The 18,653-nt window shown below is 55.3% G+C and overlaps 1 protein-coding gene across 1 annotated transcript; it reads right to left on the reverse strand.

Annotated features, from left to right (window-relative positions):
• Positions 1-187: 187 nt before the first annotated feature.
• On the reverse strand, positions 188-17,815 carry LOC125687853 (solute carrier family 2, facilitated glucose transporter member 4-like). Its single transcript, XM_048933136.1, has 7 exons — positions 17,678-17,815; positions 12,951-13,111; positions 9,849-9,973; positions 8,417-8,532; positions 5,766-5,925; positions 1,299-1,480; positions 188-474 (listed from the first exon to the last, which is right to left on the reverse strand). The coding sequence occupies exons 1-7, from the start codon at positions 17,750-17,752 to the stop codon at positions 274-276; spliced, it is 1,020 nt and encodes a 339-aa protein (XP_048789093.1). The 5' UTR covers positions 17,753-17,815; the 3' UTR covers positions 188-273.
• Positions 17,816-18,653: the final 838 nt, after the last annotated feature.

An 18,653-nucleotide genomic window follows, 5' to 3' on the forward strand; every position in this document is an offset into this window, starting at 1 on the left:
AGGGGAGAGGGGGGCGTGGTCTGAATGGAGGGGGCGGGGTCCAGATTGGGGGGGCATGTTGGAAAGCAGGGGGCGTGGTCAGTGGTTGAGGGGGCGTGGTCGGGGGGGAGGGGGCGTGGTCAGAATGGGGGGGCAATGTCATGAATCGGGGGGGCGTGGTCTGGGGTGAGGGGGCGTGGTCAGGGGGGAGAGGGCGTGGTCAGAATGGGGGGGCAATGTCAGAAACTGGGGGCGTGGTCTGGAGGGGGCGTGGTCTCGATTGAGGGGGAGTGGTCAGAAATCGGGAGGCGTGGTCAGGGGAGGGTGGGGCGTGGTCTGAATGGAGGGGGCGTGGTCAGAATGGGGGAGGGCCATGTTGGGGGCTGTCACCGAGAGCAGCGTGGCGGCCACGTTCACCACCCCGACCCCAATGGTGGCCACGGCTGGCTGCCCCACGCCGGCGCTTTCAAAGATGGCCGTGGAGTAATAGAAGATCTGTGGGGAAAGGCCCAGCCCTCAAAGCCACGCCCACAAACCCCTAGGCCACGCCCACAAACAACCAAGCCACGCCCACAAACCCCTAAGCCACGCCCACAAAGCCCGAGCCACGCCTGCATCCGATAGGGCACCCCCAAGATCCCAAGCCCCGCCCACATCGAACCCGAAGCCACGCCCAACACCCCTCAGGCCACGCCCAAGATCCCAAGCCACGCCCACAACCCATAAGGCCACGCCTAAACCGAGGCCACGCCCACAACCCACAAAGCCTCTTCCACGTCTGTCAATCAAGATAAACCCAAGATTCCAAGCCACGCCCACAGCCCCAAAGGCCCCGCCCACAACCCAGACCACGCCCGCAGCCCGGAAGCCACGCCCACATCCATCCATATACGTCCAAGATCCCAAGCCACGCCCACAACCTCTAAGGCCCCGCCCACACCTCCAAGCCACGCCTACAATGCATCAGGCCACGCCCCCGCCTTTCCCAGCCATGCCCGCGAACCTCAGGCCACGCCCACATCCCAAATTTCCCGCCCACCGCCTTCAGGCCACGCCTACTTCTCTCAAGCTCCACCCACCACTCGGAGATCACATTGAATCCCACATTTGGCCCGGGCCCCACCCACATCCGGCCCAGGCCCCGCCCACATCCGGCGCAGGCCCCGCCCACACCCCCCCGGCTGTGCCTGCAGCTCCCCGTCGCCCTTTGACCCGGTGACCCCAGGGCCCTGACCCCCGGATCTCCTGGCCCTGTGACCCTTGACCCCGTGACCCCATGACCCCCGTGACCCCTGACCCCGTGACCTTTGACCCCGTACCGCGTTGATGCCGGAAAGCTGCTGGCTCAGCTGCAGCCCGATGGCCACCACCAATGGCTGCCTCAGGCGGGGGGTCCCCAGGAGGCGCAGCACCCCAAATCGGGGGGTGGGGCCTCGAAGCTCCGCCCCCAGCGCCTCAAGCTCCGCCTCCGCGGCCTCCGGACCCAGTAGGAGAGTAAGGGCTGCAGGGAGGGGCGGGGTTATGGGCTGAGGAGCCAATAGGAGGGCGGGGGATGCTGGGAGGGGTGGGGCTATGCGGTGGGGGGCCAATAGGAGGGTGAGGGCTGTGGGGAGGGGCGGGGTTATGAGGTGTATGGGGCCAATAGGAGGGTGAGGGCTGTGGGGAGGGGTGGGGTTACAGGGTGGGGGGCCAATAGGAGGGCGGGGGATGCTGGGAGGGGCGGGGTTATGGGGTGTATGGGGCCAATAGGAGAGCGGTAGAAGCTGGGAGGGGTGGGGCTATGGGGTGTCTGGGGCCAATAGGAGGGTGAGGGCTGTGGGGAGGGGCGGGGTTATGGGCTGAGGAGCCAATAGGAGGGTGGGGGATGTTGGGAGGGGTGGGGCTATGGGGTGCCTGGGGCCAATAGGAGGGTGAGGGCTGTGGGGAGGGGCGGGGTTACAGGGTGGGGGGCCAACAGGAGGGCGGGGCATGCTGGGAGGGGCGGGGCAACGGGATGTCTGGGGCCAATAGGAGGTTGAGGGATGTGGGGAGGGGCGGGGTTACAGGGTGGGGGGCCAATAGGAGGGGGGGGATGCTGGGAGGGGTGGGGCTATGGGGTGTCTGGGGCCAATAGGAGGATGAGGGCTGTGGGGAGGGGCGGGGTTATGGGCTGAGGAGCCAATAGGAGGGTGGAGGATGCTGGGATGGGCGGGGCAGCGGGGTGTCTGGGCCAATAGGAAGGTGAGGGCTGTGGCGAGGGGCGGGGTTACAGGGTGGGGGGCCAATAGGAGGGCGGGGGATGCTGGGATGGGCGGGGCAACGGGGTGTCTGGGGCCAATAGGAGGGTGAGGGCTGTGGGGAGGGGCGGGGTTATGGGCTGAGGAGCCAATAGGAGGGCGGGGGATGCTGGGAGGGGTGGGGCTATGGGATGTCTGGGGCCAATAGGAGGGTGAGGGCTGTGGGGAGGGGCGGGGTTATGAGGTGTATGGGGCCAATAGGAGGGTGAGGGCTGTGGGGAGGGGTGGGGTTACAGGGTGGGGGGCCAATAGGAGGGCGGGGGATGCTGGGAGGGGCGGGGTTATGGGGTGTATGGGGCCAATAGGAGAGCGGTAGAAGCTGGGAGGGGTGGGGCTATGGGGTGTCTGGGGCCAATAGGAGGGTGAGGGCTGTGGGGAGGGGCGGGGTTATGGGCTGAGGAGCCAATAGGAGGGTGGGGGATGTTGGGAGGGGTGGGGCTATGGGGTGCCTGGGGCCAATAGGAGGGTGAGGGCTGTGGGGAGGGGCGGGGTTACAGGGTGGGGGGCCAACAGGAGGGCGGGGCATGCTGGGAGGGGCGGGGCAACGGGATGTCTGGGGCCAATAGGAGGTTGAGGGATGTGGGGAGGGGCGGGGTTACAGGGTGGGGGGCCAATAGGAGGGGGGGGATGCTGGGAGGGGTGGGGCTATGGGGTGTCTGGGGCCAATAGGAGGATGAGGGCTGTGGGGAGGGGCGGGGTTATGGGCTGAGGAGCCAATAGGAGGGTGGAGGATGCTGGGATGGGCGGGGCAGCGGGGTGTCTGGGCCAATAGGAAGGTGAGGGCTGTGGCGAGGGGCGGGGTTACAGGGTGGGGGGCCAATAGGAGGGCGGGGGATGCTGGGATGGGCGGGGCAACGGGGTGTCTGGGGCCAATAGGAGGGTGAGGGCTGTGGGGAGGGGCGGGGTTATGGGCTGAGGAGCCAATAGGAGGGCGGGGGATGCTGGGAGGGGTGGGGCTATGGGATGTCTGGGGCCAATAGGAGGATGAGGGCTGTGGGTAGGGGCGGGGTTATGGGGTGTATGGGGCCAATAGGAGGATGAGGGCTGTGGGGAGGGGCGGGGTTATGGGCTGAGGAGCCAATAGGAGGGTGGAGGATGCTGGGATGGGCGGGGCAGCGGGGTGTCTGGGCCAATAGGAAGGTGAGGGCTGTGGCGAGGGGCGGGGTTACAGGGTGGGGGGCCAATAGGAGGGCGGGGGATGCTGGGATGGGCGGGGCAACGGGGTGTCTGGGGCCAATAGGAGGGTGAGGGCTGTGGGGAGGGGCGGGGTTATGGGCTGAGGAGCCAATAGGAGGGCGGGGGATGCTGGGAGGGGTGGGGCTATGGGATGTCTGGGGCCAATAGGAGGGTGAGGGCTGTGGGTAGGGGCGGGGTTATGGGGTGTATGGGGCCAATAGGAGGGCGGTAGAAGCTGGGAGGGGTGGGGCTATGGGGTGTCTGGGGCCAATAGGAGGGTGAGGGCTGTGAGGAGGGGCGGGGTTATGGCTGAGGAGCCAATAGGAGGGTGGAGGATGCTGGGAGGGGCAGGGCAACGGGGTGTCTGGGCCAATAGGAAGGTGAGGGCTGTGGGTAGGGGCGGGGTTATGGGGTGTATGGGGCCAATAGGAGGGCGGTAGAAGCTGGGAGGGGTGGGGCTATGGGGTGTATGGGGCCAATAGGAGGTTGAGGGATGTGGGGAGGGGCGGGGTTACAGGGTGGGGGGCCAATAGGAGGGCGGGGGATGCTGGGAGGGGTGGGGCTATGGGGTGTCTGGGGCCAATAGGAGGGTGAGGGCTGTGAGGAGGGGCGGGGTTATGGGGTGAGGAGCCAATAGGGGGGCGGGGGATGCTAGGAGGGGCGGGGCAATGGGGTGTCAGGGGCCAATAGGAGAGCGGGGAGTGGTGGGAGGGGCGGGGATATGGGATGGGTGTCAATGAGTGGGGCAATGTGAGGGGTTATGGGGCTCAGATGTGGGGCAGTGTGGGGCTGTGTGGGGTTATGGGGCACAGATGTGGGGCAGTGTGGGGGGTTATGGGATACAGATATGCGGTGTATGGGGTTATGGGGCTCAGATATGGAGCATGTGGGGCAGTGTGGGGTTATGGGGCACAGATGTGGGGTGTATGGGGTTATGGGGCACAGATATGGAGCATGTGGGGCAGTGTGGGGTTATGGGGCACAGATGTGGGGTGTATGGGGTTATGGGGCACAGATATGGGGCGTGTGGGGCAGTGTGGGGTTATGGGGCTCAGATGTGGGGCAGTGTGGGGTTATGGGGCACAGATATGGGGCATGTGGGGCAACTTGTGGGGTTATGGGGCACAGATGTGGGGCAGTTTGGGGTTATGGGGCACAGATGGGGCAGTGTGTGGGGTAACAACAACAGCAATGACGACAGCGATGATGAGGATGGGGATGAGGATGATGAGGGTGAGGAGGGGGACAGCGATGATGAAGGTGAGGAGGAGGAGGATGGAGGTGAGGATGAAGATGAAGGTGAGGACGAAGGTGAGGATGATGAAGGTGAGAATGAAGGTGAGGTTGAGGATGAAGGTGAGGATGATGAGGATGAGGATGAAGGTGAGCATGAGGATGAAGGTGGGGATGATGAGGATGATGAAGATGAAGGTGAGGATGAGGATGAAGGTGAGGAAGATGAGAATGAAGGCGAGGATGAAGATGAGGATGAAGGTGAAGGTGAGGATGATGAGGATGAAGGTGAGGATGAAGGCGAGGATGGGGCTGAATGTGAGGATGATGAAGATGAAGGTGAGGATGAGGATGAAGGTGAGGAAGATGAGGATGGAGATGAAGTTGAAGGTGAGGATGATGAAGATGAAGGTGAGGGTGATGAGGACGGAGATGAGAATGACGAGGATGAAGGTGAGGATGGGGATGAAGGTGATGATGATGAAGGTGAGGATGAAGGTGAGCATGAGGATGATGAGGATGGAGATGAGAACGAAGGTGAGGATGAGGATGAAGATGAGGATGATGATGATGATGAAGATGACGGTGAGGATGATGAGGATGAAGGTGAGGACGAGGATGATGATGATGATGATGAAGGTGAGAATGAAGGTGAGGATGAGGATGGAGGTGATAATGATGATGATGATGACGATGAAGGTGAGGATGATGAGGATGAAGGTGATGATGATGGTGATGATGAAGATGATGATGATGATGATGATGATGAAGGTGATGATGATGATGAAGATGAAGGTGAGGATGAGGATGACGATGATGATGATGATGAAGGTGATGATGATGATGATGATGAAGATGATGATGAGGATGAAGGTGAGGATGGTGATGATGAAGGTGAGGATGAGGATGAAGGTGATGATGATGATGACAATGATGATGATGATGATGATGATGAAGGTGATGATGATGATGAAGATGAAGGTGAGGATGAGGATGAAGATGATGATGATGATGATGATGAAGGTGAGGATGAGGATGGAGGTGATGATGATGATGACGATGATGATGATGCCGATGCCGGTGAGGCCGAAGGCTCCTTACCGTGCGCGGCGGCCCCGCGGCGCTGAGCGGCCATGAGGAAGCGCGGGCTGTCGGGGCAGCGCGGCAGCAGCAGCGCCTGAAGGGCGGCCGGGCCGAGGGGCAGCGCCAGCAGCAGCGGCCAGCGCCGAGCCGAGCCCAGCAGCGCCCCCAGCCCCAGCACCTGCAACGGGAGCGAGGGCTTGTGGGGCGGAGCGGGGAACGGCGGGGAATCCAGATCTATGGGGCGGGATGGGGGGGGATCCCGAGCTATGGGGCGGGATGGGGTGGGATCCCAATCTATGGGGCGGGATCCCAAGCTATGGGGCGGGATCCTGATCTATGGGGTGGGATCCCAATCTATGGGGCGGGATCCCGAGCTATGGGGCGGAATAGGGCGGGATCCCGAGCTATGGGGCGGAATGGGGTGGGATCCCGATCTATGGGGTGGGATCCCGATCTATGGGGCGGAACCCCAGCTTATGGGGTGGGATCCCGAGCTATGGGGTGAGATCCTGATCTATGGGGTGGGATCCCGAGCTATGGGGCGGAATGGGGTGGGATCCCAATCTATGGGGCGGGATCCCGAGCTATGGGGCGGCATCCCGAGCTATGGGGCGGAATCCTGATCTATGGGGCGGGATCCCGAGCTATGGGGCGGAATGGGGTGGGATCCCGATCTATGGGGCGGGATCCCGAGCTATGGGGCGGAATCCCGATCTATGGGGTGCAATTCTGTCCTATGGGGGGGAACCCCGATCTATGGGGCGGAATGCTGTCCTATTGGGCGGGATCCCGAGCTATGGGGCAGAATGGGGTGTGATCCCAATCTATGGGGCGGGATCCCGAGCTATGGGGCAGAATGCTGACCTATGGGGTGGAATCCCATCCTATGGGGCGGAATCCCGGTCTATGGGGTGGAATCCCAATCTATGGGGTGGGATCCCAATCTATGGGGTGGAACCCCAGCCTATGGGGCAGAATCCTGTCCTATGGGGTATAATTCCGTCCTATGGGGCCCAATCCCATCCTATGGGGCCCAATCCCATCCTATGGGGCCCAATCCCATCCTATGGGGTGGAATCCCAACCTATGGGGCCCAATCCCATCCTATGGGCCCAATCCCATCCTATGGGGCACAATCCCATCCTATGGGCCCAATCCCATTCTATGGGGCCCAATCCCATCCTATGGGGCCCAATCCCATCCTATGGGGCACAATCCCATCCTATGGGGCACAATCCCATCCTATGGGGCCCAATCCCAACCTATGGGGCCCAATCCCATTCTATGGGGCACAATCCCATCCTATGGGGTACAATCCCAACCTATGGGGCCCAATCCCATCCTATGGGGCACAATCCCATCCTATGGGGCACAATCCCAACCTATGGGGCCCAATCCCATCCTATGGGGCACAATCCCAACCTATGGGGCCCAATCCCATCCTATGGGGGCCAATCCCATCCTATGGGGCACAATCCCATCCTATGGGGCCCAATCCCATCCTATGGGGCCCAATCCCAATCTATGGGGCCCAACCCCATTCTATGGGGCCCAATCCCAACCTATGGGGCCCAATCCCATCCTATGGGGCCCAATCCCAACCTATGGGGCCCAATCCCATCCTATGGGGCCCAATCCCAATCTATGGGGCCCAATCCCAATCTATGGGGCACAATCCCATCCTATGGGGCCCAATCCCATCCTATGGGCACAATCCCATTCTATGGGGCACAATCCCATCCTATGGGGCCCAATCCCATCCTATGGGCCCAATCCCATCCTATGGGGCACAATCCTGTTCTATGGGGCACAATCACCACCTATGGGGCCCAATCCCATTCTATGGGGCAGAATCCCATCCTATGGGCCCAATCCCATCCTATGGGGCCCAATCCCATCCTATGGGGCACAATCCCATCCTATGGGGCACAATCCCGTTCTATGGGGCACAATCACCACCTATGGGGCACAATCCCATTCTATGGGGCACAATCCCAACCTATGGGGCACAATCCCATCCTATGGGGCACAATCACCACCTATGGGGCCCAATCCCATTCTATGGGGCACAATCCCAATCTATGGGGCCCAATCCCATCCTATGGGGCACAATCCCATCCTATGGGCCCAATCCCATTCTATGGGGCACAATCCCATCCTATGGGCCCAATCCCATTCTATGGGGCCCAATCCCATCCTATGGGGCCCAATCCCAATCTATGGGGCCCAATCCCATTCTATGGGGCCCAATCCCATCCTATGGGCACAATCCCATTCTATGGGGCACAATCACCACCTATGGGGCCCAATCCCATTCTATGGGGCACAATCCCAACCTATGGGGCACAATCCCATCCTATGGGGCACAATCCCATGCTATGGGGTGGGATCCCATCCTATGGGGCCCAATCCCATTCTATGGGGCCAAAATCCTCCCCAACCCCCCATAAACCCATCCTATGGGGGGGCAGAAACCCATCCTCAAGAACCTGTGGGACCCCCGGGTTCCCTTTATTTCCCCCCAGTCCCCCCAGGACCCCCTTTAACCTCCCCCCCCAAAAAAAAAACCACCTTAGGAGACCCCAAATCCCCCCTTTGTGGCCCCAAATCCCACTGGGAGCCCCCCAACAAATCCCCCTTTTTGCCCCCCCCCCCCCCCTTCCCCATACCTGCGCCCCCAGGATGCCGGTGACGACGGCCAATTGGTGCAGGGTCCCCAGAGCCCCCCGTAGGTGGGTGGGGGCGATCTCCCCCACATACATGGGGACCAGCCCTGAGACCAGCCCTGACAGTGGGGAGGGGGAAAAGCGCCTCAGCTGCGTCCCCTTTAAGAGGTGGCATCATTGCCCCTTTAAGAGGTGACATTGCCCCTCTAAGAGGTGGCATCGCCCCTTTAAGAGGTGGCATTGCCCCTTTAAGAAGAGGTGATGACGTCCCGTTAAATTGTGGCACCGCCCTGCTAAGGGGTGACATTGCCCCTTTAAGAGGTGACATTGCCCCTTTAAGAGGTGACATTGCACCTTTAAGAGGCAACATTGCCCCTTTAAGTGGTGGCGTCGCCCCTTTAAGAGGTGATGACGCCCCGTTAAATTGTGGCACCGCCCTGCTAAGGGGTGACATTGCCCCTTTAAGAGGTGGCATCGCCCCTTTAAGAGGTGATGACGCCCCGTTAAATTGTGGCATCACCCTGCTAAGGGGTGACATTGCCCCTTTAAGAGGTGGCGTTGCCCCTTTAAGAGGTGGCATCGCCCCTTTAAGAGGTGACACTGCCCCTTTAAGAGGTGACATTGCCCCTTTAAGTGGTGGCATTGCCCCTTTAAGAGGTGATGACGCCCCGTTAAATTGTGGCACCGCCCTGCTAAGGGGTGACATTGCCCCTTTAAGAGGTGGCATTGCCACTTTAAGAGGTGACATTGCACCTTTAAGAGGTGACATTGCACCTTTAAGAGATGACATTGCCCCTTTAAGATGTGGCATCACCCCTTTAAGAGGTGATGACGCCCCTTTAAAAGGCGACATTGCCCCTTTAAGAGGTGGCATCGCCCCTTTAAGAGGCGACATTGCCCCTTTAAGAGGTGGCATCGCCCCTTTAAGAGGTGATGATGCCCCGTTAAATTGTGGCACCGCCCCTCTAAGGGGTGACATTGCCCCTTTAAGAGGTGGCGTTGCCCCTTTAAGAAGCGGTGCTGTCGCTTTAAGAGATGACATCATCCCTTTGAAAGGTGGCATCGCCCCTTTAAAGGGTGACATTGCCCCTTTAAGAGGTGATAATGCACCTTTAAGAGATGGTGTTGTCCCTTTCAGAGGTAATATTGCCCCTTTAAGAGGTGGTGTTGCCCCTTTAAGAAGCGGTGCTGTCACTTTAAGAGATGACATCATCCCTTTGAAAGGTGACATTGCCCCTTTAAGAGGTGGCGTTGCCCCTTTAAGACACGCCAATGCCCCTTCAACAGGCAACATCGCCCTTTTAACAGGCGACAACAGCCCTGCGAGGGATGGCATCGCCCTTTTAAGATCAAGCATTACCCCTTTAAGAGCAGACCTCGCCCTTTTAAGGGGCGGGGCTAGGCAGAGCCGCGCTTGCTTCCCATTGGCCAATACCTGAGTAGGCGCCGAGCAGGAACCGACCAATGATGATGAGGATGTAGGAGGGGCCCCACTTGGCCACGCCCATCATGGCCCCGCCCACAAAGGCCAGGGCGTTGGTGGCGATCATGGCGTGCTTCCTGGGGGCGGGGCCACGTCAGGCCACGCCCACCACGTGGCCACAGCCCCCTTTGGCCCCATTCACCCCATTGACCCCAGTGACCCCATTGACCCCATTAACCCTAATGACCTCATTAACATTAATGACCCCATTCACCCCCATTAACCCCATTAACCCTAATGACCTCATTAACCCTAATGACCCCATTCACCCCAATGACCCCATTGACCCCATTAACCCTAATGACCTCATTAACCCTAATGACCCCAATGACCCCATTAACCCCATTGACCCTAATGACCCCATTGACCCCAATGACCCCACTGACCCCATTGACCCCATTAATCCTGATGACCCCACTGACCCCATTAACCCTAATGACCTCGTTAACCCTAATGACCCCATTCACTCCATTCACCCCATTCACCCCAATCACCCCATTGACCCCATTAACACTAATGACCCCATTCATCCCATTAACCCTAATGACCTCATTAATCCTAATGACCGCATTCACCCCAATGACCCCATTAAACCCAATTACCCCATTGACCCCATTAACCCTAATGACCCCATTGACCTCATTGACCCCAATGACCCCATTGACCCCAATAACCCTAATGACCCCATTCACCCCAATGACCCCATTGACCCTATTAATCCTGATGACCCCATTAACCCTAATGACCCCACAGACCCCATTGACCCCATTGACCCCATTGACCCCATTAATCCTGAGGACCCCATTGACCCCATTAACCCTAATAACCTCGTTAACCTTAATGACCCCATTCACTCCATTCACCCCATTCACCCCAATGGCCCCATTCAACCCCATTAACCCCATTAAACCCAATGACCCCATTGACCCCATTAATCCTAATGACCTCGTTAACCCTAATGACCCCAATGACCCCATTAAACCCAATGACCCCATTGACCCCATTAACCCTTATGACCTCATTAACCTATAATGACCCCAATGATGCCATTAACCCTAATGACCTCATTGACCCCATTCACCCCATTGACCCCATTAAACCCAATGACCCCATTCACCCCATTGACCCCATTAAACCCAATGACCCCACTGACCCCCTTCACCTCAATGACCCAATTGACCCCATTAATCCTGATGACCCCTCTGACCTCATTAACCCTAATGACCTCATTAACCCTAATGACCTCATTAACCCTAATGACCGCAATCACCCCAATGACCCCATTAAACCCAATGACCCCATTCACCCCATTAACCCTGATGACCTCATTAACCCTAATGACCCCAATGACCTCATTAAACCCAATTACCCCACTGACCCCATTAACCCTAATGACCTCATTGACCCCATTGACCCCATTAATCCTGATGACCCCACTGACCCCATTAACCCTAATGACCTCATTAACCCTAATGACCCCATTCACCCCATTGATCCCATTAAACCCAATTACCCTAATGACCCCATTAACCCTAATGACCCCATTGACTTCATTGACCCCATTGACCCCATTGACCCCATTAATCCTGAGGACCCCATTGACCCCATTAAACCCAATTACCCCATTGACCCCATTAACCCTAATGACCCCATTAACCCTAATGACCCCATTCACCCAATTGACCCCATTAAACCCAATTACCCCATTGACCCCATTCACCCCATTAACCCTAATGACCCCATTCACCCCATTGACCCCATTAAACCCAATGACCTCATTAAACCAAATGACCCTATTGACCCCATTAACCCTAATTACGCAACTGACCCCATTAACACTAATGAACTCATTAACCCTAATGACCCCATTCACCTCATTGACCCCATCAAACCCAATGACCCCATTAAACCCAATCACCCCATTGACCCCATTAACCCTAATGACCCCATTAAACCCAATTACCCCATTGACCCCATTAACCCTAATGACCCCATTCACCCTATTGACCCCATTAAACCCAATTACCCCACTGACCCCATTAACCCCAATGGCCCCATTCACCCCATTAACCCTAATGACCTCATTAACCCTAATGACCCCATTCACCCCATTGACCCCATCAACCCCAATGACCTCATTAAACCCCAATGAACCCATTGACCCCATTAACCCTAATTACCCCACTGACCCCATTAACCCTAATGACCTCGTTAACCCTAATGACCCCATTCACCCCATTGACCCCATTGACCCCATTAATCCTGATGACCCCATTGACCCTATTGACCCCATTGACCCCAATGACCCCATTGACCCCATTAACCCCAATGACCCCATTGACCCCATTGACCCCATTGACCCCAATGACCCCGTTGACCTCATTAACCCCAATGACCCCATTGACCCCATTAACCCTAATGACCCCATTGACCCCATTAACTCCCGTGACCCCATTAAGCCCCGCCCCTAGTGAAGCCCCAACCCCTACTGAAACCCCCGCCCCCTTTAAAGCATGCCAAATAAGCCCCACCCCCCCCAAATTCCCGCCCACCAGAAGCCCCGCCCACTTGGAATCACAACCACTCCCAGAAGCCCTGCCCCTACTGAAGCCCCGCCCCTTCCGGAAGTGCTGCCCCCTACAGAATTCCTGCCCACTTCTCAGGCCCCTCCCCCTTGGAATCACATACCCTCCATGAAGCCCCGCCCCCTGACTAAAGCCCCGCCCCCTTTAAAGCATTCCAGCTCCCAGATAAGCCCCACCCCCCTCCAAAGCCCCGCCCACCGGAAGCCCAGCCCATGTAAGGCCCCGCCCACAGGAAATCCCTCCCCCCACCGGAAGCCCCTCCCCCAACTGAATCCCCCTCCCAGTCCTGAAGCCCCGCCCCCTTTGCATCACATCCATCCCAGTAAGACCTGCCCCTTATTGAAGCCCCGCCCCTTATCGAAGCCCCGCCCCCCACCGGAAGCCCCGCCCCCATTCAAAGCACTCCAGCTCCCAGGTGAACCCCGCCCACCCCCCCGGAAGCCCCGCCCCCACCGGAAGCCCCGCCCACCTGCCGAGGCGCTCAGCCACTATGCCCACCCCCAGCGATGCCAGCATCCCCCCGACGGAGAAGATGGCGACCGACAGAGCCCAGAGCATGGAGACGGCCGAGGGGGGGGGCGGCTCCCCCCAGCGCTGCGTCCACGTGGCGTTGTACTCATCTTCCAGGATCTGCGCGGGGGGCAAGATGGCGGGAGACAACGGGAACCAATGGGAACCCAATGGGAACCAATATGGAACCCAATGGGAACCAATGGGAACCAATGGGAAACAATATGGCATCCAATGGGAACCCACTGGGAACCAATATGGCAGCCATTGGGAACCGATGGGAACCAATGGGAAACAATATGGAACCCAATGGGAACCAATATGGCGTCCAATGGGAACCAATATGGCGTCCAATGGGAACCCAATTGGAAGCCAATGGGAACCAATATGGAACCCAATGGGAACCAATATAGAACCCAATGGGAAACAATATGGAACCCAATGGGAAACAATAATGAACCCAATGGGAACCCAATGGGAACCAATATGGAACCCAATGGGAAACAACATGGCGTCCAATGGGAACCCAATGGGAACCAAATGGGAACCCAATGGGAACCCAATGGGAACCAATATGGCGCCCAATGGAACCCAATGGGAACCCAATGGGAACCAATATGGAACCAATATGGAACCCAATGGGAAACAATATGGCGTCCAATGGGAATCAATATGGCGTCCAATGGGAACCCAATGGGAAACAATATGGCATCCAATGGAACCCAATGGGAACCAATATAGAACCCAATGGGAAACAATATGGCAGCCAATGGGAATTGATGGGAACCAATATGGAACCCAATGGGAACCGAAGGGATCCAGTATGGGAAACAATATGGCGCCCAATGGGAACCAATATGGCACCCAATTGGAACCCATTGGGAACCAATATGGAACCCAATGGGAACCAATATGGCGCCCAATGGAACCCAATGGGAACCAATATGGCATCCAATGGGAATCAATATGGCGTCCAATGGGAACCCAATGGGAACCAGTGGGAACCAATATGGAACCCAATGGGAACCCAATAGGAACCAATAAGGCAGCCAATTGGAACCCAATGGTAAACAATATGGAACCAATATGGAACCCAAAGGGAACCGATGGGATCCAGTACGGGAACCAATATGGCGCCCAATGGAAACCAATGGGAACCCAATGGGAACCAATATGGAACCAATATGGAACCCAATGGGAAACGATATGGCGTCCAATGGGAACCCAATGGGAACCAGTGGGAACCAACATGGAACCCAATGGAATCCAGTATGGCGCCCAATGGAACCCAATGAGAACCCAATGGGAACCAATATGGGATTTCAGTATGGAACGCAATGGGAACCAATGGGAAACAATATGGAACCCAATGGGATTTCAATGGGATCCAATGGGATCCAATATGGGATTTCAATATGGAACCCAATGGGATCCAATGGGAACCCAATGGGATCCAATGGGATTCAATGGGATCCAAAATGGGATTTCAGTATGGAACCCAATGGGATCCAATGGGAACCAATAGGATCCAATATGGGATTTCAATATGGAACCCAATGGGATCCAATGGGAAACAATATGGAACCCAATGGGAACCATTAGGATCCAATATGGGATTTCAATATGGAACCCAATGGGATTCAACAGGATCCAACATGGGATTTCAATATGGAACCCAATGGGATCCAATGGGATCCAATGGGAAACAATATGGGATTTCAATATGGAACCCAATTGAACCCAATGGGATCCATATGGGATTTCAATATGGAACCCAAGGGGATCCAATGGGATCCAATACGGGATTTCAATATGGAACCCAATGGGATCCAGTGGGAAACAATATGGAACCCAATGGGATCCAATGGGAACCAACAGGATCCAATATGGGATTTCAATATGGAACCAATGGGATCCAATGGGAAACAATATGGAACCCAATGGGAACCATTAGGATCCAAAATGGGATTTCAATATGGAACCCAATGGGATTCCAATGGGATCCTATACGGGATTCCAATATGGAACCCAATGGTATCCAATGGGATCCAATATGGGATTTCAATATGGGATTTCAATATGGAACCCAATGGGATCCAATGGGATCCGATATGGGATTTCAGTATGGGGTTTCAATATGGAACCCAATGGGATCCAATGGGATCCAATATGGGATGTGAATATGGGATTTCAATATGGAACCCAATGGGATCCAATGGGATCCAATATGGGATTTCAATATGGAACCCAATGGGAACCAATGGGAACTAATATGGAACCCAATGGGAACCAATGGGAACTAATATGGAACCCAATGGGATCCAATGAGATCCAGTGGGATCCCATACGGGATTTCAATATGGAACCCAGTGGGATCCAATATGGGATTTCAATATGCAACCCAATGGGATTCAATGGGATCCAAAGGGATCCAATATGGGATGTCAATATGGGATTTCAATATGGAACCCAATGGGATCCAAGGGGATCCAATGGGATCCAATTTGGGATGTCAATATGGGATTTCAATATGGAACCCAATGGGATCCAATATGGGATGTCAATAAGGGATTTCATATGGAAACCCAATGGGATTCAATGGGATCCAATGGGATCCAATATGGGATGTCAATATGGGATTTCAATATGGAACCCAATGGATTCAATGGGATCCAATGGGATCCAATATGGGATGTCAATATGGGATTTCAATATGGAACCCAATGGCAACCAATGGATCAAATATGGAACTCAATGGGATCCAATATAGGATTTCAATATGGGATTTCAATGGGAACCCAATGGGAACCTATAGGATCCAATATGGGATTTCAATATGGAACCCAGTGGGATTTCAATGGGAACCAATATGGAACCCAATGGGATCCAATATAGGATTTCAATATGGAACCCAATGGGATCCAATGTGGGAATTCAATATGGGATTTCAATGGGAACCCAATGGGAACCAATAGGATCCAATATGGGATTTCAATATGGGATTTCAATATGGAACCCAATGGGATCCAATGGGATCCAATGGGATCCAATATGGGATTTGAATATGGAACCCAATGGAATCCAATGGGATCCAATATGGGATTCAATATGGAACCCAAGGGGATCCAATGGGATCCCATATGGGATTTCAATATGGAACCCAATGGGATCCAATGGGAAACAATATGGAACCCAAATGGAAGCATTAGGATCCAATATGGGATTTCAGTATGGAACCCTATGGAATCCAATATGGGATCCTATACGGGATTCCAAAATGGATCCCAATGGTATCCAGTGGGATCCAATATGGGATTTCAATATGGGATTTCAATATGGAACCCAATGGATCCAATGGGATCCGATATGGGATTTCAATATGGGGTTTCAATATGGAACCCAATGGGATCCAATGGGATCCAATGGGATCCAATATGGATTTGAATATGGAACCCAATGGAATCCAATGGGATCCAATATGGGATTTCAATATGGAACCCAAGGGTATCCAATGGGATCCCATATGGGATTTCAGTATGGAACTCAATGGGATTTCAATGGGAACCAATAGGATTCAATATGGGATTTCAATATGGAACCCAATGGGATCCAATGGGAAACAATATGGAACCCAAATGGAACCATTAGGATCCAATATGGGATTTCAGTATGGAACCCTATGGAATCCAATATGGGATCCTATACGGGATTCCAATATGGAACCCAATGGTATCCAATGGGATCCAATATGGGATTTCAATATGGGATTTCATTATGGAACCCAATGGGATCCAATGGGATCCGATATGGGATTTCAATATGGGGTTTCAATATGGAACCCAATGGGATCCAATGGGATCCAATATGGGATTTCAATATGGAACCCAATGGAACCCAATGGCAACAAATGGGATCCAATATGGAACCAATGGGATCCAATATGGGATTTCAATATGGAACCCAATGGGATCCAATATGGGATTTCAATATGGGATTTCAATGGGAACCCAATGGGAACCAATAGGATCCAATATGGGATTTCAATATGGAACCCAATGGAACCCAATGGCAATCAATGGAACCCAAAGGCAACCAATGGGAACCAATATGGAACCCTATGGGATCCAATATAGGATCCTATACAGGATTCCAATATGGAACCCAATGGTATCCAATGGGATCCAAAATGGGATTTCAATATGGGATTTCAATATGAACCCAATGGGATCCAATGGGATCCAAGATGGAACCCCATGGGATCCAATATAGGATTTCAATATGGGATTTCAATGGGAACCCAATGGGAACCAATAGGATCCAATATAGGATTTCAATATGGAAGCCAATGGAACCCAATGGGATCCAATATGGGATTTCAATATGGAACCCAATGGAACCCAATGGCAACCAATGGGAACCAATATGGAACCCAATGGGATCCAATGGGATCCAATATGGGATTTCAATATGGAACCCAATGGAACCCATTGGCAACCAATGGAACCCAATGGCAACCAATGGGATCCAATATGGAAGTCAATGGGATCCAATATAGGATTTCAATATGGAACCCAATGGGATCCAATGGGTCCCCCACAAGGCCCCCCCCCCTTGGGACCCCCAAATGGAGCCCTGTGTCCCCCCCCTGCCCCCCCTACCCCCCCCCCCCCCCGGCCCCATCCCCACCTTTTGGGGTGCATTGATGACCCCCACGTGGTATCCGACCTGCAGTGACCCCAACGCTGCCGTCCCCACCGCCATGGCCAGGGTGGGGGTCAGGCCGGGGGGGGGCGGGGCGTCCGTGTCCTGGGGACATTGGGGACATTGGGGTCAGTGGGGTCAATGGGGACATTGGGGACAGTGGGGACATTGGGGTCAGTGGGGACATTGGGGACATTGGGATGAATGGGGATATTGGGGTCAATGCAGACATTGGGGTCAGTGGGGACATTGGGGACACTGGGGACTTTGGGGTCAATGGGGACATTGGGGACATTGGGGTCAGTGGGGGCACTGGGGTCAGTGGGGACATTGAGATGAATGGGGACATTGGGGTCAATGGGGACATTGGGGACATTGGGGCAATGGGGACATTGGGGTCAGTGGGGTCAATGGGGACATTGGGGACAGTGGGGACATTGGGGGCAATGGGAACATTGGGGTCAGTGGGGACATTGGGGACATTGGGGTCAATGGGGACATTGGGGACATTGGGGACATTGGGGCAATGGGGACATTGGGGGCAATGGGGACATTGGGGGCAATGGGAACATTGGGGACAGTGGGGACATTGGGATCAATGGGGACTTTGGGGTCTGTGGGGACATTGGGGACATTGGCGACATTGGGATCAATGGGGTCAATGGGGACAATGGGGACATTGGGGACAATGGGGACATTGGGGACATTGGGATGAATGGGGACATTGGGGGCAATGGGGACATTGGGGGCAATGGGGACATTGGGGTCAGTGGGGACATTGGAGACTTTGGGGTCAATGGGGACATTGGATCAATGGGGAACTTGGGGTCAGTGGGGACATTGGGGACATTGGGGACAATGGGGGGCATTGGGGACAATGAGGGGCATTGGGGTCAGTGGGGGCAGTGGGGTCAATGCAGACATTGGGGTCAGTGGGGACATTGGGGCAATGGGGACAGTG

The sequence above is a fragment of the Lagopus muta genome, unplaced genomic scaffold (assembly GCF_023343835.1).
Source record: "Lagopus muta isolate bLagMut1 unplaced genomic scaffold, bLagMut1 primary scaffold_93, whole genome shotgun sequence".
Classification (NCBI taxonomy): Eukaryota; Metazoa; Chordata; class Aves; order Galliformes; family Phasianidae; genus Lagopus; species Lagopus muta.

Coding starts and splice junctions, on each gene's coding strand:
- LOC125687853 (XM_048933136.1), bottom strand. CDS start 17,752: ATGGCGGTGGGGACGGCAGCGTTGGGGTCACTGCAGGTCGGATACCAC. Junction 9,974..12,950: donor GTGGCTGAGCGCCTCGGCAG/GTGGGCGGGGCT, acceptor CCCCGCCCCCAG/GAAGCACGCCATGATCGCCA. Junction 1,481..5,765: donor CCGCGGGGCCGCCGCGCACG/GTAAGGAGCCTT, acceptor CCCTCCCTGCAG/CCCTTACTCTCCTACTGGGT.